General features: G+C 35.9%; 1 protein-coding gene across 4 annotated transcripts in view; it reads left to right on the top strand.

Moving 5' to 3' along the window:
* Positions 1 to 24,466, top strand: part of SNX7 (sorting nexin 7) — a 170,286-nt gene that overhangs the window by 78,788 nt on the left and 67,032 nt on the right. For 2 of the 4 annotated variants that reach the window (XM_070592737.1, XM_070592741.1), the window contains one exon: positions 17,366 to 17,774. The exons of 1 other annotated variant lie outside the window; for it this stretch is intronic. In XM_070592737.1, the coding sequence (XP_070448838.1) occupies positions 17,366 to 17,443 (78 nt within the window). In that variant the 3' untranslated portion in view covers positions 17,444 to 17,774. Of the gene's footprint in view, positions 1 to 6,858; positions 6,978 to 17,365; positions 17,775 to 24,466 lie in introns of those variants that run through there. One more of the 4 variants, XM_070592736.1, reaches the window with a different exon arrangement.

The following is a 24,466-nucleotide window of genomic DNA, read 5'->3' as shown; positions in this document are numbered from 1 at the left end:
TATGGAAACTGAGAAAACAGAACTACTTCATTTCTATTTCACTTCTCCTCGTTTTCTCCATCAAGGTGAATGAAAATATAAGTTGAAAGATTTAAGCAAATATAAATAGAAGGCAACTAAAATCCAGTGTATTTGAAGAAAGACTAAAACAACAGCTGTCCACTGCCACAAAAAGAGAAAGCTGGGGGTGTACTTTTTCCAATGAGCAGTACGGAAGCCCTTACTTTAGCAGCCCCAAAGCAACGGTTACAAAGCACTAGTTGAAGCCTTTAATTCTAAACTGCCTTATGTAGGGAAGATCGACAGACTTCTGCTCGCTCAGCAGAAACGCACGCCACTTTTCTTTTGTAGGTGAATACTCAAATCAGCTCCAGAGAAGGTTTTGGGGAATACCGGAACAATGACATCTGTTTGCAGAATAGTTAACCTCTGCAATTTCTGATACACACGAAACACCATTGCCTAATACTGCTCAACTCTTTGTGAACAGCCGTTCTTGTAGAGAGAAGGATAGACATGGTAGAGCATTTACCCATATAGAGTTATTTAGTATAATTTTGATCCCAAGGAATGACAGGTAGTTTTTGAGCTTTCCTTTGAAATGTTGGGACAAAGGCGTGGTAAATGGTCTGTATTGAACCATTTAAATTATTTTTTATATTGACAATCTCTTAGAATGAAACTGAGTAAACAGATACTTTCTTTACAGTTAATGTGTCTCAACTCCCTTTCCTAATCATAAGAACAAAGAAGTTGGTTAGAGCTGGAATAATTCAGAGTTGTCTAGCACAGGGAGTTTTGAAGCCATATCAGGGTAGTTTTCTTTTTACAATCGTGCCTCATAACGTTTACTAAAGCTGATAACTGACCTAACCCCTAGGACTCAGGAAGACAAATTTCCTGGTGTTTTTAAAAGAGCCTTTCAGAAAAAAGCAGTCTGTATCTTTGGAACTCTTTGAAGAATGTTTCAGAACTACATTCTACACCCTAGGGTTGAATAGATTCCCATTATGTGTAGGCTAGATTTCCTGGAAAGCAAACACACCAGCTTGAGAGGCTGAGATGCTTAGATATTTACTCAACCTAACCATTTTTATACTAGTGAAATTTTCCAATCCATTGCATTCTTGTACTCACATTATCTGCTTTCTTACTCACTGAGAGGCACTAACTGGAAGCCTGATTGTCTGGATTAGCAAATTCAGGCTATATCACACCACTTTTCTATGCACCATCCAGTTCATTTAGGATGGTCACGTTCTTCAAAAGGAAAACATCGAGTTTTCATCTTCATGCCATTAAATGGTAATCCATTGAATACCTAGGAGCTTTCCCCTTTGTATTTTTAGTAAAGAGAAAAACACTACTGATTTTTTAATGATTAATCTGTCCATCTTTTTACCATCTATGCCGTGGAAATGATTTTCTGGTGAGTGATCAGTTCTTATTTCAAATAGAATCTAAAGGTACACAGTAATAATTATGAGAGCAAGGGAAACAGAGATGGAATAATCTTGTGTCATCCTAAGACTTTAAAACTTTGTATTCTTACTGTCTGATGAGAAGCTTCACCATTGATTATGGAAACAAAATCATCAATAATGCTTGCACTGCTCCTGGGAGGCTATTATGGTCCTCTATATTGGTTGATTTGGGAGGTGGGGTGCATCTTTGGAGATTAGCTACCACAGAGGCCAGGAGGCTGCCTTCTCTGTTTGGTAGATTGTACCGGGAATCTTGGATAAGTGAAGAGGCAAGAATTACAAGCTGAGCTGGGGGAAATCTACATTAAAGACATTTTATAAATAATGTTTTTTAATTGGCTATCACAAAGCTCAGAGGAAGTTCCTGGGCATTGTTCTTTGTGTCTCTATTGCTTGTAGATTTGGGGACATAGTTGATGACACAATCATTTACTGCCATTGATTTTACTTTGGTTGTTATTAGGTGTGACAACTTGATGGCCGAGTGCCTTCCATCTAGGTTGTACTGTTCCACTTTATTGGGGAAGATGAGCAATATACTTTAGCGCATTTAAGTTTCTAAGAAACTCTTTAGGAACAAAACCTGTTCAGCTTTGTTTAATGTCAGATTTATTTGCTCACAGAGGCCATTTATGGAATAAATGTCTGAAATATTCTCTAGAAAACACTTAGGGAGCTGATAGAAATGTAAGGCTTCTCATGCTCATTAGAGCCTTATTGTAAAACCGTCTGAAGAAGTTTAGGTAACTATGAACTCTTGACACAGTAAATTTCAATTCCACTTGGCTTAAAAGACCTCTTTGTTGTAGTCAACTACCTTTTGCACTTATACCTCAATAATTTGATGCAGCTTTTCAGTGATACAGATGAATACTCCTCTATCATGGCAAATAAGAAAGTAAATATGACCCTCTACGTTGATGACAAGGTCCTGCTTTCATATTCCAAGCAGTAAATCTACCTCTATCTAGTGTTTTTCTGAAGACATCTTTATACTCAAGCCAAAATTATTTTGCAGTAAGATTATCTTCAGTAGGTAGAATGATGATACACTTCGTAGAGGTCAGCTCATTTAATTTATGAGATCTTTATCTCAGTGACCACATTGAAATTTGCTTTTTCAAAATTTTAGTTTTATGAGAGTCATATTAAGGTCTTGTTATGTTAGAAGACACTTCTAACTAGAAAAAAAAGGAGAGAGAGCAAAGTAATTATTTCCATTTTTGACCAGCTATCCCAAATACTGAATTCAGTCCTGATGATGCATTTTGAGAGTAACGTTGACAAACTAAGATGTAGATGTAAGATCTAGTCAGCATAAGGTTATATGATGATGTTGGTCTTAGAAATGCATCTTCATCGAAGGAATTGGAAAAGAAGAAAGGTATTTGGAAAGCAGTCATGGAAAGAGTACATATTTTATTGTTACTTCAGAGAACATTTCTAGAATCAATTCTTGGACATTGTGTAATACGAACTCACAAAAAAAGAATTATTTCCTATGAATTAAAATTTCCTATGAATTAAATTGTATTGAATTGCATTGCCAAGAAATAAGTTCCCTGCCACTGGGAGTTTTTAAGCAATTGTTGAATAGTGTAAATCAGCAGTTCTGTCTATACTAGAGTATCTCAATGCATTTTATAGAAAATTAGTTTTTTGTAATTTTAATAAATGTTAACCTTGAAAGAAAAGATTCTGTAGTTGAATAAGTTTGGATTAAATAAAGATAAACAGGTTTATTTAAAGAAGTTCTCAGCATCTTTTACGGGCTTATAGGGTTTGTGATTCTGGAGACATAATTTCCTTGAGTAGATCAGCAATTCTTGCAGGATTAGCATATCATGGAACACAGTTTGGGAAACCTTGAGCAGTTATCTTGATGTCTAAAGTAATGCGACTGAAAGTGTGGACTGATGCCCAGTCCATAAGCTGTTTATTACAGATTCAGAAGAAGACGAATTCAGAACTTGAAAGCAATCAATTAAAATCTTCCATAGCAATTAGACATCCCCATCACATCCAAGTCTGTGATTAGTAGACTCGTTTTGTTGAACAAGGTATTGGCCAATTTGGGTATTGTCCAGCTTTTGTGGTGATCTCATGTGGCATGAATTGCAGACTAGCCATGCTTAGTAGCATCACCTAATGCTCCTTAGCAGATTGAAAGAAAAAGATGTGTTCTTCACCACAGATAGTTTGAGAAGCACTGCTATAAAATTCCTTGTGTTTTCTAAGAGTCTGTTCATCTCTTACACTTAACATAGGTAGTGTCTTTTCTCATTTAAAAGTTTATAATCTAGGGCCAGCCCAGTGGCTCAGCAGTTAAGTTTGCACCTTCCACTTTGCCAGCCCAGGGTTCACCAGTTCGGGTCCTTGGTGTGGACCCATGCACCACTTGTCAAACATGCTGTGGCAGGTGTCCCACATATAAAAAAAAAATAGAGGAACATGAGCAGGGGTGTTAGCTCAGGGCCAGTCTTCCTCAACAAAAAGTGGAGGATGGGTGGAAGATGTTAGCTCAGGGCTAATCTTCCTCAAAAAAAAAAAAGTTTATAATCTATTTGGGGCCAGCCTGGTGGCATAGTGGTTAAGTTCGCATGCTCCACTTCCACAGCCCAGGGTTTGCAGGTTCGGATCCCAGGCTCAGACCTACGTACCACTTATCAAGCCATGCTGTGGAAGGTGTACCACATATAAAATAGAGGAAGATGGGCACACATGTTAACTCAGGGCCAATCTTCCCCAGGAAAAAGAGGAGGTTTGGTGGTGGATGTTAGTTCAAGGCTAATCTTCCTCACCAAAAGAAAAAAAGGTCTATAATCTACTTAATATTCAAGTATTATAGAAAGTATGTAAACACAGTCAATTATAGAATTCATTTTAAATGCAGCACAATATGATTTTTATTTACTTCTAAGGAAACCTTAAAGTTAAGTGTTTGTCATTTTTAGAGTTCTAAAGTATTATGAAATGAACTATTCTGTTGTTTTATTAAGTGAAGATTTCTGCTCTGAATTGCATAGTCAAAAGCCATAGCTACAGCTCATATTTCCACATAACTATGGACATCTTTTATTATGTTTCATATGTCTTAAAGATTTTTGTTGTTTTGCAGATTTTCACTTTCTTAAAGACTTCTGTTAAAATTTTCACCAATCTCGTATATTCTGTGATATAATTATTTCTCAATTAATCTGTACAAATGAAATTGAGCTTAGCTGTGAAATGGACAGTTATGCCATAGCACAGACATTCTGTGCCTCTTCCCACCCTTAGACAAGATAAGTTTTTCTCAAGATAATTAGGGATTTGAATAGGAGATTACATAGTGTAATGAAATAATTTCTAAAAATATCTAGTTTCTGAATCAAGGACTTTCATCTTATTGTGCTTTATAGATGACAAACTATAAACTATGGCTGTTCCTGTAAAGAAAAGGAAGAAATTATTTAAAACACACACATGAACATGCACACACTGTGTGATATAAAATTTTGGAGAAAGAAGACAGGTTTACTAATAAAACAAAAGTTAAAGTTGGCTATCAGGATGCCTGCCACTAGATCTTACTCATAGCCTCTCTAAACCCAGGTTTCCAATCAATCAAACAGGGGTATTGATACTCCTTCCCTTCCTCCACCCTCATCCACACACACCCCTCACAACTCTTTAGGAGAATAAAATTAGATAATTTATGTGAAATGCTTTGAAATAATGCACTTAAATATCATAGCTGTGCCTTGATAATTTTCCAGTAATCCCTAGGTAACTGTGCTCCTTTAAGTTTGCTGTACTTTCACTGTATGTTTAAACAAACGCAGGTAAGCTTGGTGTTTGACATGTCTTGTACTAAGGACAGACTTCACGTACTTGGCTTGTCATTGGTCAAAGACAGCGTGTAAATGGTATAGAAAAAGTGTGAGTTGAAAGATATGAATTCAAATTTTGGCTCCTGTATTTATTCTTCCTTATGAAGATTTCCAATGTATTAGACCTTTTGGAGCCCCAATTTCCCATGTGTAAAAATGAGAGAAATGGAATACATTATTTCTAGGGCTCTTTCTGTCTTTAGCAGATCTTGAGTTAGAGGTCTACAGACTAATACTACAAAATAATAAAAAAAAGGACCACAAGATGGCGTTTGTAGCTAATGAGTCCTTTTGTGTTAAATCTTTGTGCTGCAATCATTTAAGTATTTGGAACATTTACAAATGCAAACTTATTACTTATATTCTTGAGAGATATGTAAAAGTAATTTTTAGAAAAAATATGCAAATTTTGTTATTTTAAAGTTATTGACATTTCTAAAATTGTAAATTGGCAACTGATTCTTAGAAGCTGAATTTAGACTTTTCCAAAAATGAATTTTAATGAATAATTTTGAGCTATTGCAAAATAATAAAAGTTCCTTTCTCCTAGCAACAGCAGCAGCATCTTTAATTTCTTCCTGGATTGATTATATTTCAGAACTTTTAAATATGCAGCACCTGAAATTTTTCATTACTGTTTTGAATCTTAGGTTTACGTGATAAAAAGCAATTAGTAGAATGTTACACACCCATGCCCTTATGTTAGACATGGCCTACAATTTTTATAATATAATTTATTTTGCAATGATATTGGCCTAGTGTAAAGATGTTTCCAATTTTGAGCTTCAGTGTTTCCTCAAATGTTGGTGATGTCGTCTGTGCCCCAGATCATTTGAGACAGTAGTGAAATACTTAGAGGACATTCAGTCATCTTCCCATTTTTACTTTGAGAGATGCAGTTATCATGGTACCATCTAAAAGGTACTTTTAGATTAGTGGGAAAAACTAGAAGCACAATAACTTTTGGCTTAATACGGGAATTTCTGGTTTTGAAAGAAATACATGGTAAAGGTTGGCTTTATCACATTTTATAATAGTAGGTATCATTGTTTTAGGCAAATTTCTCGTTATTTTACTTTGTTATAATAGAGATATATAGATAATATTTTATTATTTTGACTTATGCGATAATTTGGATGAAAGTAAATTTTCTATTAGCTGTTTCTATGAACAGAGTGGTAGCGTTACCTGTGGAAATAGACTTCATGCTGCATCGAATTATCACAGGGTGGCTAAGAACATAGGCCTTGGACAGGCATAACTTATGACTTCAAACTGAGAGAACTCGAAGACTTTCCTTTATTTCAGTATCCTCATCTATAAAATTCTGAAAATAATAGTACCTACATCATAGATTTGTTTGGGCATTAAAATATGTATGTATGTACCTGTGTATGTATGTAATGGAACAAAAAAAGATGAAAGAAAAGTCATAGAATCAAAATTGAATATTCAGAGCCGGCACGGTGGCTTAGTGGTTAAGTTTGTGTGCTCTGTTTCAGTGGCCTGAGATTCTCGGGTTTAGATCCCTGGTGTGGACCTACACACCGATCATCAAGCCATGCTATGGTGGCATGTCACCTACAAAATAGAGGAAGATTGGCACAGATGTTAGCTCAAGGTGAGTCTTCCTCAAGCAGAAAGAGGAAGATTGGCAACAGGTGTTTGCTTAGGGCCAATCTTCTTCATCAAAAAAAAAAAGAAAGAAAGAAAGAAAGAAAAAGAAAAAAATTGAATTTTCCCAGTAAGTCACTAAAAATAAATTATTTTGAAGCTTGTATACTCATAAATATCTTTCCAGGAGTCTCAACCAGCTTGTCTCTTAAACCACTACTTATTTTACTTGAGCCTGAAACTGCCAATTTAGAAAACAAGTTTCAAGGCTGCTAAATCAATTAATTAATGAATAATAGATAGATAAAATATATGTAAAGCCCTTAACTCAGTGCCTAGCCCATAATAAGTTTTCAATAAATTTAGACTACTAGTAGTAATAGTTGCAATAGTGGTGACTGAAAATATTTCTCATTTATTTATGAATCTTATCTTTGGAAATTTTTTGTAGTTATAAGTATCAAATACTGAAGAGAGAGGTAAAATTTTATGTTTGCTGCATTTCCACATTGTGTCAAACCAAGAAGAACAAGGCATATTTATAAATTGTATGTGATCTCTTTTACCAACTTACTGTTGGCCACAATTAGCCCCTGGAAACCTTTACTTTTAGTTCTAACATGTAACTTAATGGACACACATAGTCCAAGCCCCTTGTTCTATGAACGAGTAAACAGGCCCAGAGAAGTGAAGAGATTTACCTGAGGTCACACTGTGGGACAGAGCTCTTCATATCCCACCAACTTGAGAAATTGATTCTTAAATGTAGAAACTTCCATTGGAAGCTATATTAGATCTATGGCAACACCATTTTTGTCATCCTTTATTCTTTAGAAAACGTGGTCACATCTGCCTGTGGGATTACTGCCCACTTATGAGAACTGAAGAGACATTTACCTTTTCTAATGTCAGAATGTCATCACCACCTTTGCTGAAGTAGCAGGAGGTTTACTTTCGAAGCTTGTTTTGGAATTAAAACTCAATTTTCTAAATATTCTGTCTTTGCTTATTTGAGAAGGTTTTACGCTTTTGTTGACCTGTTGGGTCTGTCTCCCCAAGCGCCGGCTCACCTTCCTGACTATACAGCTTTGTTTCTCAGGCCTGCCCTTTAAAGAGAAGCTACAGTTTGGGGCCTTTGGCTACAAACTGGAGCCACCTGGGGAAAACGTGCACCGGATTCTCAGTTAAGGATGATTTATGATAACTTGCTTTCTGGTCACCCAGCATCCTGCCTAATAGCATGTACACCATATTTATTGGTTTCCTTTTACTGCAGTGAGAAGCATGAGGCCCTGGAAAAAGTGTAGTACTGGCCTCTGTGGGTCACTCTCCTTAACGAAAAGATGCAGTTACTTGATTTCATCAAAGTATTTTATCAAATAAAATACCATGTATGGAAAATTATGGCATATTATTCAACTAAAAGTAGAATTCCTGCAGTTGATTCTCTGATGATAATACAAGAAACTAAAGCCAGAGTGAGCTGATGGTACTGAGAAAGCTCAGGTCAGCAGCCAGCCTGCATATTTTCAATCGTTACTCTAATTTTGATAGATATTAGCTTGCCTCACTAATTATACTGATTTAAAAGTGGAAAAAAATCAATTGCTTGACAGAAAACAAGGGGAAGCCGAACAGGAAATCGAAGTACGTTTTAAAAAATATAATTTCCCATTATAAGCAATCTCACGCTGGTTTTTGAGATTTTCTTCTTGCTGTCTTGGTGATTCTTTATACCTTCCAGTTACCACAATGCTAGACACAGTCGAAACTGAACTAAATTGTTGAACTATGTGGTATAAACAATCCATTTCTTGAAGTTTTACTTAGTTTTTTATACTCAAAAGAGAGCAAGAAAGAGTAAAGAGATTTAAGGAGTGTTAGAGATCATCTTTTATTGTTTTTAAATAGATTTATGTACATTACCTGGATAAATGTGCAAGGTATCAGATAACAGGTCGATATTAAACATTGGTGGGAGGGAACAGTTAACAGATTTATTTAGTAAAAGATCTGCTACCAAAATTCTTCTAAATGATGTCTGGGTAGCATCAGGGGCTGTGCCGTTCAGGGTCAGATCCGCAGCTTTGCAGGCCCAGAAACTGGATTGGTCAGCAACCTGAACGGGAATCAGGCTTTTATGGCAAAACTTAACATTAACATGTTTAGAGAGCACTAGAAGCCAGGATGTCCATTGATTAATATTCAGATTGAAAAGTGCAGTTTTTATGATGACCAGCATATTTGCATCAGTGGTTCGATACATTCCTTCTCTATAGTCGTCTGCATTCACTGAGCACTTATTGTATGGCTGGCGTGTATTAACTCAGTCGTTTTCAAACAGTATATGTGCTCCTGGAAATACATAAAGAATTTCCAAGAAGTATATAGAGAATCAAGTTCCAGACACTCATTTGCATACCTGCTCCTTCCTCAGATTTGATCAGTCTGATGCCCTGCAGTCAAGCATTTTCTTACCTACCTTCTCTTCGAAAATTGTCCTTCTCCACTATATAAAGGAAAGGTATCTCATCTTGATGGCCCAGTGGCTTATTAAATGAACCGTTGTGGTCATTCAGAGATTGGCTATTCTCCATTTGTTGATGAATAAAAACTGGCTATACCACTTATCAGATTTGTAGTATCACAAACATATTTAACCATTTGAGCTTCAGCTTTCTCATCTGTAAAATAAGATTTGTAACAGCCATTGTGAGGTTTAAATAAGGTAATATGCAAAGCAACCACTGTAATGCCTGACCAGGTATTCATATTGATATATAACGGTTGTCATGTTATTTCTGTTTTTCGAAGCTAATGTTCTAGAATCTATATTTCAAAATACATAAATTATTTTTCTGCCTCTAGTATGGTGGATGGTAAGCAGAGAGTTAAGTAGCTAATTTGTCTCTTTTACCATGTTCCACTGTCCCTTTTAGGACTTACTTTAATGAAAAGGGTAATTTACAACACTAACCAGCATGGAAGGCGACTGAATATCTTCCTTAGACATTTATTAAACTAGTCTAAGCGGAATATGACAGTGATAGAAGTTTGTTCACATGAGGATTACTGCCATCTTTAGCGCAGTTTGGATCGCTTATTTGACAGGAATTTAAATAGAACAGACTTCCTAGATTTTCATTTTGAATTTTACCTTAAGGATGTTCAGAAGTTTATTTAAATGATAATTTGGCAGAGTTATCAAAAAAGATACGGTATCTCCTGAAAGCAGAAATTGCTTTGGGCTGCCCTGCACGGTTACCAGGTAGTGGATTATGTATTGTGTATTTGCAGGAGAGCACTAATAGAAATGAGGTTCGCAAGGGAGACCGAGGGCTCTCCCCAAGTGTGAAGTATGGGTCTGCTGTCTCTCAGCCCTTCAATCCCAGTTAATATTTTTCTTTGTTTTGTAAACATTGTGGATAGAGTTTTTAAAGTTGTTTGTATTTTGTTATTTCTGTGTTTCCTTTATTTTAATACTCAGAATTTGGTGAAGGAGATTTTTGAGTATCTATAAAGCTGAGTTTTAATTTCTTCCTTTCTTCTTGGCATTGAAAAAAATAACATACTAATAACAGCTCATATTTAACGCATGTGTGCATGTGATGTTAGCTGTAGGTCTTTTGTAGATCTTCTTCCTTGGGTTGTGGAAGTTCTCTTCGATTCCTGATTTGCTGAGAATTTTTTTTAAATCAGGAATGAACATTGTAATTTGACAAATGCCTTTTCTGTATCTGTTGAGATGATACTGTGTTTAATATAGTCAGTTACATTGATTGATATTCGAATGGTAATCCAATCTTTCATTCCTACAATAAACCCCATTTTGTCATGATGTATAATTCTTTTTATAGATTGCTGGATTTGATTTGCTAAAATTTTGTTTAGAATTTTTGCATCTATATTTATGAGGGACATTGGTCTGTAGTTTTCTTCCCTTGCGATGCCTTTGGTTTTGGTAAATCGGAAAGCATTACTATGTCTTCAGTTTTCTGGAAGAGTTTGTATAGAGTTAATATAATTTCTTCCTTAAATGTTTGATAGAATTCACTAGTGAAGCCAATTGAGCCTAGAGTTTTCTTTATGGGAAGACACTTAACAACAAATTCTAATTCCTTTGGGTTATCTATTTCTTCTGGAATGAGTTTCGGTAGTGTGTCTATTTCAGAGAAATGGTCCGTTTCATTTAAGTTGTCGATATACGGGTATAAAGTTTTTCACTATATTTTCTTTTTTTCCATCAGTAGAATCTGAAGTGATGTCACCCCTCTTATTCCTAACAGTTGATAATTTGTATCCTCTCTCTTCTTTTAGGATCAATCTGACTAAAAGTTTATCAATTTTATTAATCTTCTCAAAGATCCAACGTTGGTCTCATTGATTTTTCTATATTGCTTTTCTCTTTCTTTGGTTTCCACTGTGATCTTTTCTGGGGTTTTTTCTTTCCCTTCTGTTTCCTTTGGTTTAATTTGATCTTTCTTAGTTTTTAAGGTGGAAACTGAAATTGTTTACTTAAGACCTTTCTTTTCTAATGTAGGTCTGTAGTGCTATAAATTTCTCTCTACACACTACTCTAGTGGCATCCCCAAATTTTGATATGTTGTGTTTTCATTTTCATTCAGTTCAAAATACTTTCTAAATTCCCATTTTATTTCTTCTTTGACTCGGAGGGTTATTTATAGGTGTCCTATTTAGATTTCAAATATTTGGTGATTTTTCAGATGTCTTTCTATTACTGATTTCTAATTTAATTCCATTATGTTCAGAGAACAAACTTTATTTAACTGGACTCTTTTTAAATTTATTGAGACTTCTTGTATAGACTGAAATATGGTCTATTTTGGTAAATGTTGTATGAGCACATGAAAAAAAAATGTGTATTCTCCTTGGTTCTCTAGATATCAATTAAGTCAACTTGATTGACAGTGGTGTGCAAATTTTCTATATCATTGATGATTTTTGTCCACATGTTCCATCAATTTCTTGAGAGAGAGGTGTATCAAAATTGATTATAATAGTGGATTTGTCTTTCTTCTTGCATTTCTGTCAGTTTTTGTTTCATATATTTTGAAGCTGTCTCGTTGTGTGCATATTTTAAATTATGTCCTCTAGATGAATTGACCCCTTTATTATTATGAAATGACGTTTATCTCTGATAATGCTCTTTGCTCCAAAATCTACTTTGTCTAATATTAATATAGCTTCTCTGGCTTTCTTTTGACATGTGTTAAATGGTATATATTTTTTTCATCCTTTTAATTTTAACTTATTTGTGTCTTTATATTTAAAGTGCATTTCTTATAAACAGAATATAGGTGGGTCTTGTTATTTATTTAATTGGACAATCTGTGTCTCTTACTGAAGTATTTAGACTATTGGCATTTAAATTGATTATTAATATGGTTAGGTTTTAGTCTATTATCTTGCTATTTGTTTTTTATTTGTTCTATCTGCTGTTTGCTTCCATTTTCCTCTTTATGCCTTCTTTTAGATTAATAATTTTGCATGATTTCATTTTAGATCTTTTGTTGCTGTATTAGGTATAACTCTTGTTTTTTATTATTTTAGTGTTTGCTTTTGAGTTTATTGTATGTATCTTACACTTATCATAGTCTGCCTTCAGGTGATTTTGTACCACATCACCTATCATTTAAGAACCTACAGTTATAGTCTTCCATTCTCTTTCTCCTGGCTTTTATGTTCTTTTGTCATATATTTAACTTATACATGTATTATAAGCCCCACAAGATCTCGTTACTATTATTAGGTGATCAATTATATTTTAAATAAATTTAACTAATAAGGAAAATATATATATACCCATATAGTTGGCGTGTCCAGTGCTCTTCATTCCTGTATATGGATCCAGATTTCTTTCTGGCCTCATTTTCTTTCTGCCTGATGGACCTTTTTTTAAAAATCATTTCTTGTAGTGTTATATGTTGATGATAAATTCTGTAGCTTTGGTATGTCTGAAAATATCTTTATTTCACCTTTTTTTTGAAGGACATTTTTGCTGGGCATAGGATTCTAGGTTGACACGGTATTTTCTTTCACTACTTTAAAAATGTTCTCCTGTCTTCTCACTTGCATTATTTTGGATGAGAAATACTGTCGTCCTTATCTTTCTTCCTCCGTATATAGCATATTTTTCTCTGTCTTCTTTAAAGATTATCTTTATCACTGGTTTTGAGCAATTTGGTTATAAAGTAGCTTGATGCATTTTTCTTCATGTTTCTTATGTTTAGAGTTCATTGACTTTCTTGGATCTGTGGGCTTATAATTTTTTTATCAAATTTGGAAAAATGTCACACTTTATATTTTCAAAATTTTTTTTGCCCCCTACGTTTTCAGCGATGCTAATTACATGTATATTATGCTACTACAAGCTGTGTGCCATGGCTCACTGATGCTCTTTTTCTTTTTATCTTGGATCTTTATTAGGTTTATATTTTCTTTTAGATACTTTCTATTGCTATGTCTTCATGTTCACTAATTTTTTCTTCTGCATTGTCTTATATGCCATTAACTTATCTAATATATTTTTTATCTCACATATTGTAATTTTCATCTCTAGAAGTTCAGTTTGGGTCTATTTTTCATATATTCCATGCCTCTACTTAACTCTTTGATCATCTGGGCCACATTTATAATAATAAATTCAATGTCATTTTCTGCTAAATCTGATGTGTTTGTTAATTCCTGGTCAGTTTTGATTGGTTGATTTTTCTCCTCATTGTGGGTTCTATTTTCCTGTTTCTTTGCATCTGTTAGTCTTAATTGGATGCCAGAAATTGTGAGTTTTGCTATATGTTGAATATTTTTGTATTCCTATAACACTCAATTTAGTTACTTGGGCACAGTTTGATCCTTTAGGGTCTTTTAAGATTTATTAGCTGGTATTTGAGCAGCTTTTAATGTAGGGCTAATTATTTCTCACTGTTGAGACAAGACCCTTCTTTGTATTCTATCAATTATATTGTGAAGTATGTCATCTTCCGGTCAGCGTGGTGGAATCTTGTTCCAGGCTCTCTGAGAACACTAGAAACTGTTCACGCTAATCCTCACTGGTGGCTTTTGCCCAGGTCTCAGGTAGTTGTCTCACATGCATACACTGATCAGTACTCCACTGAGTCCTGAGGGGGACCCTCCACAGATCTCCGGAGTGCTCTCTCTGCACACCTCTGTCTTCTCTGGTACACTGGTCTCTGAACTCTACTGCATTATTTTCCCTGAACTCAGCTACATCTCTTCAACTCAGGGAATCTTCTAGGCTATATCTATTTCACCCTTCCTCCACCATGGCCTGGAAATTCTCTTAAGGCAGTAAACTGATATATTAGTTCACCAGGGCTGCCATAACAAAATGCCACAGACTGAGTGGCTTAAACAACATAAAATTATTTTCTCATAGTTCTGGAGGCTAGGGATCTTAGTTCCAAGTGTCAGCAGGGTTGGTTTCTTCCGAGGCCTCTTTCCTTGCCTTGCAGGTAACTGCCATCTCCTTGTGTCCTCACGTCATCTTTCCTGTCTGCTTGTGCATCCCCGATGTCTCTTTGTATGTCCAAATTTCCTCTTCTTAGCAAGAAAGTAGGCAGGTTAGATTAGGGCTTCATTTTGACTGAATCACCTCTTCAGAGGCCGTATCTCCAAGTATAATCACATTCATAGGTACTGGAGATTAGGGCTTCGCATATGGATTTGGGGGGAACACAACTCAGCCCATAACACTGGGGTAAACATAGAGCTCACCCATTGGTTTCTTGTCTCTCAGGGATCACTGTCCTTTGTTGCCTGAAGTTGAAGGTCTTGGCAACTGTAGTTTTATATATTTTTGCAGTTATTTATGTATCTACCTACCTACCTACCTATTTCTCATTTTAGCAGAAGAGTAAGTCTAGTCCCTGTTACATCATCTTGGCCGGCGACAGAAGTACCGAGCCTGATTTCTGAACTGCTATACTATGCTTTCTTCCTCTTATTGCCCTTCCATAAACCTGCAGAGATTTATGGTGCTTACTCCGCCCAGGAAACGTCAGTTAGCACACTCTAGTCTGATTTAGATCCCACTGGTACTTACTCCCATCATACCCTGTAGCTTCATAGACTCTGTAGTTGATTTTACTTGCTTATTTATGTTTCTTGATAAATCATCAGTTCTGTGAGATCAAGGACTGTGCCCCAGAACCTATCATAGTGCTGGCATAGTCAGGTCTTAAAAATATTTGTTGAGTGAGTGGATGAACTCCCCACTCCCCAAATCATATATTGTTTGGACAATTACAAATGAATTAAGATCAAAAAGTTGAAAAATATACGAAATGTGAGGTATTTATTTTTAATGCCTTTCCATGGGTATTATCATTTAGATGTAAAGGCACCTGGCTTCTACTCTTGAACCATCTCAGAGGAGGCCACTCTTACCTGGTGGTCCCTGTAGTAGCTACCTGACCATGTCTCTCTTCCTTGCCCTCTCTTCTCTTACCCCGAATCTTATTTTGTTATTTCTCCATCCCTGTGAGATAGGTATTATTATAGTACATCTAAGCAAGTAGAATAGCAGAAAGTTAGTAATTAACTGGAGGATACAGGCAAATCCCAGAAGTGATTTATTACAGTAACTAAAATTGTGCTTCCTGGATTGTACTTGGCTTCTAGTCCTTGCTAAAGCTTCTTAAAGCAAAAATTTCCCTTAAAGTCTCAATAGACTTCCTTATTCTTATGAGACCTGTATTACCCCAAGCCTGACTTTCAAAATAAGTATATCACAAAATAAATACTACTTTACCTAGTAATTTACTCAGTATTATTTTAATTTGGCAATTAAGTTTTTCAACAATATTTTCTACTCTTTTCATGCAAATATACAATCTTCTGACCATATTATTAGTTTCCTAGGCTCTTGGGAGTATCTCAGAATCAAATTACTGCATATAACCTTTATAAAAACCTGATTTAGGGGCCGGCCCGGTGGCGCGGCGGTTAAGTGCCCATGTGCTGCTTCAGCGGCCTGGGGTTTGCCAGTTCGGATCCTGGGTGCGGACATGGCATCTCTTGGCAAGCCATGCTGTGGCAGGCGTCCCACGTATAAAGTGGAGGAAGATAGGCACGGATGTTAGCTCAGCGCCAGTCTTCCTCAGCAAAAAGAGGAGGATTGGCAGCAGTTAGCTCAGGGCTAATCTTCCTTAAAAAAAAAAAACAACAACCTGATTTAGCAAAATCTTCCCATGGTCTAAGTTTTCAGTTTGAAAAAAATTGTATATACGCACAATACGAATGCATACCTTTTGGAACACAGCACATTTATAATTTGGGAGCTTTAAAAATTTGAGTTTGTATAGTATTTGGGAAACCTCTGGTCTGTCATTAAGTACTGGTTGTCAGAAATAGACATTAAAGCTATAAAAGGATTAGAGGAAAAAGAAGTGATATTAAAGTAGTTTAGGCAGCTAACCAGTGTTAATCGGCCCAGCTTTGGATTGAACTATATTGAAAAATACGTGTATTTGGTAATCTAGCCACATTCGGAAAAAAATGTTTTCTTTCCTGATTAATTTTAGCTCAGGCTGAATACACATTAGAGTAAGTGTGTTTTAGAAGAATCCTAAATGTGTGTGGACTGTTGAAATTATGCTGTGGATGAACATCCTACAGATAGCTGAGACTAGGCTGTTAGGAGGATCAGCCCTAGGCAAAATCACAAAGTGGGCTGCATTTATGTTTTTGTGTCCCCACCACCTTCAATCCCTTCTGCTCCTTTTTCATTTCCTGTTGCACCTTAATGACCAAGTCTCACCACCTAGTCCCAACAGACCATCATAATACAATAGTTGCTAATTTTTTGAGCACTTACTTTGTGCCAGGCTCTCTGCATAAAGATTTATACAGATTATGTAAATTTAATTTTCACAATTGCCCCAGGGGTAAGTACTATCATTAACCTAATTTATAGCTGAAGAAACTGTAACAGAGATTAATCAACTTGTACAAACTCACACTTGCTATAGTGGGATTCAGACCTAATTAAGGCCTGCTTGTCTCCCCAACTCCTCTCCCTAGAAGTTTGAGGCCTGCCTCCTCTGATCCAAATGGTCCATCTTTTCCTCTATAATTTAGAGCTAGTTTCTCTCCTGACAATAGGGTAATAGTGGATTATTTCAGTACACTAATCCATGCTAATCTTTTAACCTTTTAGATGTTTTCCCCTTATTTAGCAATAGTTTTCCTCATTAAGAATTAAAATTTGTGGCAAATGACCAGAATTCTGGCAAGCTGATGGGAGAGAGGGGTAGGGCAGATTGCTACAGGAACAGATATGTAAGGATTTATTAATCCTTTTAACACTGAAAGTGAAGTACTGTTGATCTCCTTGTGGTGTGCTTCCATTATCAGTGCCTTGCTACATGGGAATCCTTCCTTACGTCACAGACCGACCTCCCCTTGGAAGAAGCCTCTGAAGATAAACCTTAATCCCACGGAGACTTCCGTGTGATGTTTGGGACATAGTATCTATTAACCAAAATTATTCTTTCTGGATGGGCCATGTCCTTTATATAGTGGATGAAAATATTTCACACTATCTGGAAAACCAACAACTTGCAACTCAGGTATTCCAGATCATTGATATGAATTTGGGTATATATATATATATATAAATGTTTGGCTTAGTTTTAATTATGTTCTTAAATTTGTATGCCAATAATTACATCTGGAAAATTTTTTTCTTAAATATTTGTGTGTGGAACCTGTCATTTTAAATATATTGTAAAGACTCAGTTTTAATAAAAAATTTAATATGAAATGACTGGCTGTGGTGTGTTCTTTTTCTACTAGTAACTCAAGCCTCTGAAGCAGATTCTAATATGAATTCAGCATGTTAACAAGTATACTGTGCATTCAGCTTGATTTCATCATAATTTTCTCTGAAATACTATTCACTTTGATGTTAGGAATTTGAAGTAAATATACAAAAATGATTTAATATTATTAGACATTAACGATAACTGAAAGTTGGTTTGTTAAAAGTTGTTTTCCACAATTAAAAAAAAGTTATCAACAAAAATTTAAATTATTTGAGCTATTAGTTAGAAATTCTTATACAGTCACATTCCTACTAGTAAATTTATTCCTTTTTTGGTATTTTTTACATACTCTTCACAACTCATACCTAGCTTTTATTTTTTAATGTGCACAGTGTTTATCAACTTTATTGTCCCATTTATTTATCAAATGTCTGCTCTTTGAAAGGCACAATTGTAGGTGCTTATGATCTAGAGTGATAAAGAAGATGCACTTGGGGCCAGCCCTGTGGCCTGGTGGTTAAGTTTGGCAAATTCCGCTTTGGCCAGCTGGGTTCAGTTGCCAGGCATGGACCTACACCACTCATAAGCAGCCATCCTGTGGCGGTGACCCACATACAAAATAGAGGAATATTGGCACAGATGTTAGCTGAGGAAGACTGGCAATGGATGTTAGCTCAGGGTGAATCTTCCTTAGCAAAAAAAAAGAAGAAGAAGAAGACACTACACCCACTTCATTCTTGAGGCTTACATTCTAGTACTATTCGATCATACAAAGTGATTTCATATTCATTTTATGGCTATGTTTAAAAACTGAATATGTTAGTTATTTAATATATGCTAGTTTTTGGAAATAGTTATTTCTCAACGCTGTAAAGTTTGATGTATTTGGTCATGCATGACGTTAAGTATCATTTGGGCATTAGCACTTAAAAAAGTGTCAAAAAGACATTAAATTATTTTAACTAAAACAAGAGATACAGAAACACAGATATAAATATAAAACTAAATGTTTTTCTTAATGACTGGCACACATAATTTTAAACCACTCATAATAAAGAATTTGGCTCCATTTTTTGATGTTTGACTGTTGACAGCTTTTAAGCTTCAGCTTTCTTCCCCTCCTGCCCCTCATCTGGACAAGCTGCTAAGAAAGCCCCAGTGCTCCCTTCTTTGGCACACACAGAAAGATCAAATCATCCAACCCAGCATGCCCGAACCCATCCCCTACCGCCATCAAAACCCCAAGTTGGTCTCTCTTCCCAGCTCTCACTCAAGCCATTTTCAAAACAGCCTGAGAAGCCTGGCCTGCTCTTTTCAGAAAGCCTCTTTGTATAAATAATAAAGCTTTTCATACCTTCTTGGTGTTTTTACGGTATCACCAGTCTTGACATCCAAAACGTATTTTGGGTGAGAGTCCTTCCTGTTTATCAGGACAGCCGCAACATACTGTTTTGCAAGCTAGTCAACCACTCCAAACTTGATTTTCCCCATCTGGAGATCATGGAAATAATAATCTCAAATTCAAATGGAGATAATAAGTGGAGATAATAATCTCTAACTCACAGGTTGTTAAATTATATAGTAAACCTAGAAAGCTTGCCAGACGGAAATGGTGAAGGAGGCCAAAAGGTACACATTTGTAGCTATAAGATAAACAAGTCCTGGGGGTGTAATGTACAACATGATGACTATAGTTAACTGTACAGTTTCGTATATTTGAAAGTTGCTAAGAGAGTAAACCGTAAAAGTTCTCATCACAAGGGGAAGAAGTTGTAACTGTGAGGTGAAGGATGTTAACTAATCTTACTGTGGTAGTCACTTTGCAATACAGGCATGTGCCACATAACAATGTTTCAGTCAGCGACAGACCGCGTCTGTAACAGTGGTCCCATGGGATTAGTGCCATATAGTCTAGGTATGTAGTATGCTGTACCATCTAAGTTTGTGTCAGTACATTCTGTGATGTTCGTGCAATGAAGAAATTGTCTGATGGCGCATTTATCATAACATATCCCCATCATTAAATGATGCATGAGTGGATATACGTATTTCAAATCATTATGTTGTACACTTTAAACTAACAAATGTTATGTGTCAATTATATCTCCGTAAAACTGGGAAAATAAACAACACCTGCCAAAGAAATGGTAGCCAGTAAGATCATCAATTAAAAAGGAATCATATACAAAATGCTCTGTTTTTAGGTACAGTACCTTTCTTTTTTCCTCTCTAGCTTTGCATGCCTTTCCCGCCACCTTTCCTCCCTTCCATCCACATGACCGCCATCCCACATACACACTACCCACACAGGTAGCCATGTTAACTAGCAGGTATCCTTCCTTACATTTCTCCATGCTCATAATATACTGTACAAACTTAGACACACACGAGCCCACACACATGAACACACACAGTTTTTTAGCTTTGTTTTATAAAAATTAGGTCATATTATGCGTGCTATTTTGCCTCTCATTTCCTCACTCAACAGTATCTTGTGGCAATCCTTTAAAGTCAAGAACAGCTATAATTCATCTTTTAAATGGCTGCACAATATTCCATGATGTGAATCTGTAGTAATTTATGCAGCCACTTTCTTGTTTATATTATTTACTTTGCTTCTAGATTTTTATCACCTCAAAAAGAAATCCCATACCTTTTGGCTATCACTCCTTAGCCACCCTCCCCCCATCTCCCCACGCCTAAGAAATCACTAATTTGCTTTCTGTCTCTATAGATTTTCCTATTCTAGATATTTCATATTAATGGAATCATATGTGATCTTTTGGGACTAGCTTCTTTCATTTAACATAACGTTTTCAACGTTTATCCATGTCGTAGAATTTGTCAGTACCTTTTTCCTTTTTATGGCCAAAAATATTCCATTGTATGGGTATACCACATTTTGTTTATCCATTATATTTGTTTATCTTTTCATTGATAGACATTTAGGTTGTCTTCAACTTTGGCTGTTACGAATAATGTTGCTATAAAAATTGGTGTTTACATTTTTGTGTGAGCATATGTTTTCAGTTCTCTTGGGCCTATACCTAGGAGTAGAATTACTGGGCTGTATCCCAACTGTATTTAACCATTTAAGGAGCTGCCCGACCGTTTTCCAAAGTGGCTGCACCATCTTACGTTTCTACTGCAGTCTATGAGGATCTGATTTATCCACTTCCTCACTAACACTTGTTATTTTCTGTTTTGTTTGTTTGTTTTTTAATATAGCCATCCTAGTGGGTGAAGTCCTATCTCATTGTTGTTTTGATTTGCATTTCCTGTTGCATCTTTTCATGTGCTTATGGGCCATTTGTGTATATTCTTTGGATAAATGTCTCTTCAGATCCTTTGCCTATTTTTCAAGTTAGATTATTTGTTTTTTATTATTGAGTTGTTAGAGTTATTTATGTATTCTAGATACAAATCCCTTATCAGATTATGATTTGCAAATATTTCTTTTCACTTTCTTGATAATATACTTTTAAGCATGGAAATTTTTAATTTTGATGAAGTTCAGTGTCCCTATTTTTTCTTTTGTTGCTTATGCTTTTGGTGTCATATCTAAGAATCCATTGCCGTCTGAGGTTATGCAGATTTACCCTTGTGTTTTCTTCTAAGAGTTTTCACTTTTAGATTAAGGTCTTTGACCCACTTTGAGTTAACTCTTGTGTATGATGTGAGGGAAAGACCCGATTTAATTCTTTTACATGAGGATATTCAGTTGTCCCAGCACTGTTTGCTGAAGAGACGATGTCTGGTAATTTTCACCGCTGGAGAATGGGCCCCTGGAGCTCCTTATGTTGTCAGCCTGGAAGTGGAAATCCCAGGGTGGCTTTCTTGAACTGGTCGTTGTTAGTAATATGGAAATATGATTACTGGATACCTCATCATAAAAAGTTTTTTAACAAAGACAAAATTGCATTTGACTTTTACTTAAAAGAAGGATCTACCCTAAAGTTTACATGTACTTTTCATTCAACACATGCCTTCTTTCAATAACTGCTTGCCAAAACACAGATTTCCTGCTGTTCAGTTACTTTTCCCCCAAGCATGTAGCCTTTCCAAAAAGACAGAGAAAGATTTTAAGTGGGACACAGTAGCTGTTATATGGAATTGGTGACAGAGACTTAGAACATTTTGAAAATAGTTTGAGTCCATCTTGTACACTTGCTGCTGGCCTGGTAATACTGTTCCTGTCTTTTTAAAGATTCTAGTCTCTCCTTTCTTCCCAGTTACCTGGAGGGAAATTAAAAATCGTTTAACCTCAATTGGCCATTCAAAGCAGAAACATCAATAATGAATTTCTCTGTTGTTTTGACCTGAAATCCTGAGAAGAAAGAAGCTTATTTCCTGTCTATGGGAAGTGAGGTTGTACTTGGATGAAAGTCATCACCCGCCTTGAGGATGATTCATGTGAATTTTGGAGTCAACAGGCTCAGGTTTAAGATCTGATGTGGGGATGTTACTTACCTTGTCTGGTTCACAGTTTGTATTTTTCCTTCTCTCTTTTTTTTTTTATTACTGGCAGTTGATTGAATAGGAAATATTTTTGCTCCATTTTTAGAGAACTGCGAACACATACACAGACACACACTTTAAATAGGAAACCATCACTGAACATTTATACAATCCCAAGAAGATACAAGTAAAATCTGACTTTTTTTCCTCCTTTCTTTTACCTCATCTCAAGACTACCTTGAAGATAATTTTTTCTTGCTCTGGAATCTCTTAGGAGTTCAGTTATGCTGTTGACCATCTGTTTTATGATCAATTTCTTTATCTTCTTTTTGCTTTTCACAGGTTTATAAGTTCTTCTATTTTTAAAAAAACTTAAAGTTGAAGCTATGCTTGATCAAGTTCTATTATTGATTTCTTTTTTTATTACCCTTTGGCCCAGTTTTCCCATCTGTCTTTTCCTGGTATTGTTTCAAAATTCTTACCATTCCACTTGACAAAAGAACAAATAAAACTACTTTAGGAAAAAAGGGAATTGATGGGCTTATATAACCAAAAAGGACAAAGATATATTTGGGCATAAATGGTCCTGAACAGGTGTATTTCTCCTTCTGTCTTTATTTCCTACTTCTCTCGAATAGGTTGATCTCACTTCCTTCCATTACAACCTTTACACGAGGCTCATTCTGTGGGTCTTAACTGCTGGCCATTTAACAGTCTGCAGATATTTTGGGATGCCACACTGTGGAGCAGGATACTACCGGCATCTAGTTGATAGAGGCCAGGGATGCTGCTAAAGTCCTACAGTGACTAGGACAACCCCCCACAACAAAGAATTATCTGACCCCAAAATGCCAAGATTGCTGAGGTTGACACATTCTGGGCTGGATAATGTCTCCTGGCTCACAAATTCCCAGCTTTGCTACTCCTTCCCTTCCAGCTGCCATTCAATTGAAAATCTGCCGGGAAGAACTGGCTTGGGATACAGCCAACCTCTCCCTCTTCCCCTCATCCCTGCCCCAGGCCAATCTTTGTGGCTAGGAGCCCAGGGTGCTATTACCAACACAGCCTAGGTCAGGTTCCCACTTTTATACAAATTACAGCAGACGGGGAGGTTATGGCCAAAAGAAGATGGCAGCTTTCATTCAGACCACATGTCAGATGCTCACCCTCCAAAAGAAGCAGTCTGCTTTGTGCAGAAGAAAGAAGAATATTGGGGAAGACAAAGTAATACGTTATGTCCACACTCTAATTTAAAAATGAACATACATTTTTATTCATTTAGAATTTTGTAAGTTCTGTACATTTACATAATTAACCATATTTTGTTCTATGCCTAAACTTCTTCAACAAGAAAGGACTAATATAAAAATAGCTCTTCAAGGAACATGGATTAGAGATCACAAGTATAAATAAACCATTAGTCCAGCACATATAATTACATAGGAAGTCAATCATAATTTTATTGGCTAAGAAATACCCCAAGACTGCAAAATGAGTTGTTAGTGCACTCATCTGTATTGAAAATACAGCGTTACGTTAGATTTGATTGAGCCCAGTGTATAAAATATGCTGAAATACCGCATTGAGATTCCATCAAAGCACACTGATATGAAGAATATATTGAATGACAAAGCTGTGATCCTTTCTTTTACAAATATGTTCAACTACATGATTATCTGAATGTGAATGGAGTAATGAGGGACTGCTACACCCAATTTCACTGAAGATTAAATTCAATATTCTCATTGTTTCATGAAGATTTGAAAGTTAAGAATAATGAAATTAGTCTATTATGTGGAAATTTCCAGGTCTCTTAAACCAGGTTAAGAACCTGAAAAATGGCATTTAAGCAGCTTTAATTTAAATTTAAGGGACTACACCCATAACTGATCTTGTAATTAATCAGTCTGTTCCTGGACTCCTCTGCCGTGTTGCATTTTGACCCCCCCTTATCATGCACCTCTTAATTCTGGCAACGTGTGACAGAGAGTGGACTTTTGTTCATTTGAAAAACAGCTAATTTTTTTTATACAATCTCAAGTGCAACTTTCACGTGTATACAGTCCCTAAAAAACACCTCCACAGCTAAAAGAGCAGTATTGTGCCCATTTGTTTCCTTCTCTACAGGTATTTTACGAAGAATTTAATTTGTTCTTTTTATGTTGCTTTGCTTTTAAATAGGATTAGTCCTTTTTTCTCTCTCTTCTGAAAAATGAAAGGAACAAATCACAAA

The sequence above is a fragment of the Equus przewalskii genome, chromosome 24 (assembly GCF_037783145.1).
Source record: "Equus przewalskii isolate Varuska chromosome 24, EquPr2, whole genome shotgun sequence".
Taxonomy (NCBI): domain Eukaryota; kingdom Metazoa; phylum Chordata; class Mammalia; order Perissodactyla; family Equidae; genus Equus; species Equus przewalskii.
This window is presented reverse-complemented; position numbering and strand designations above follow the sequence as displayed.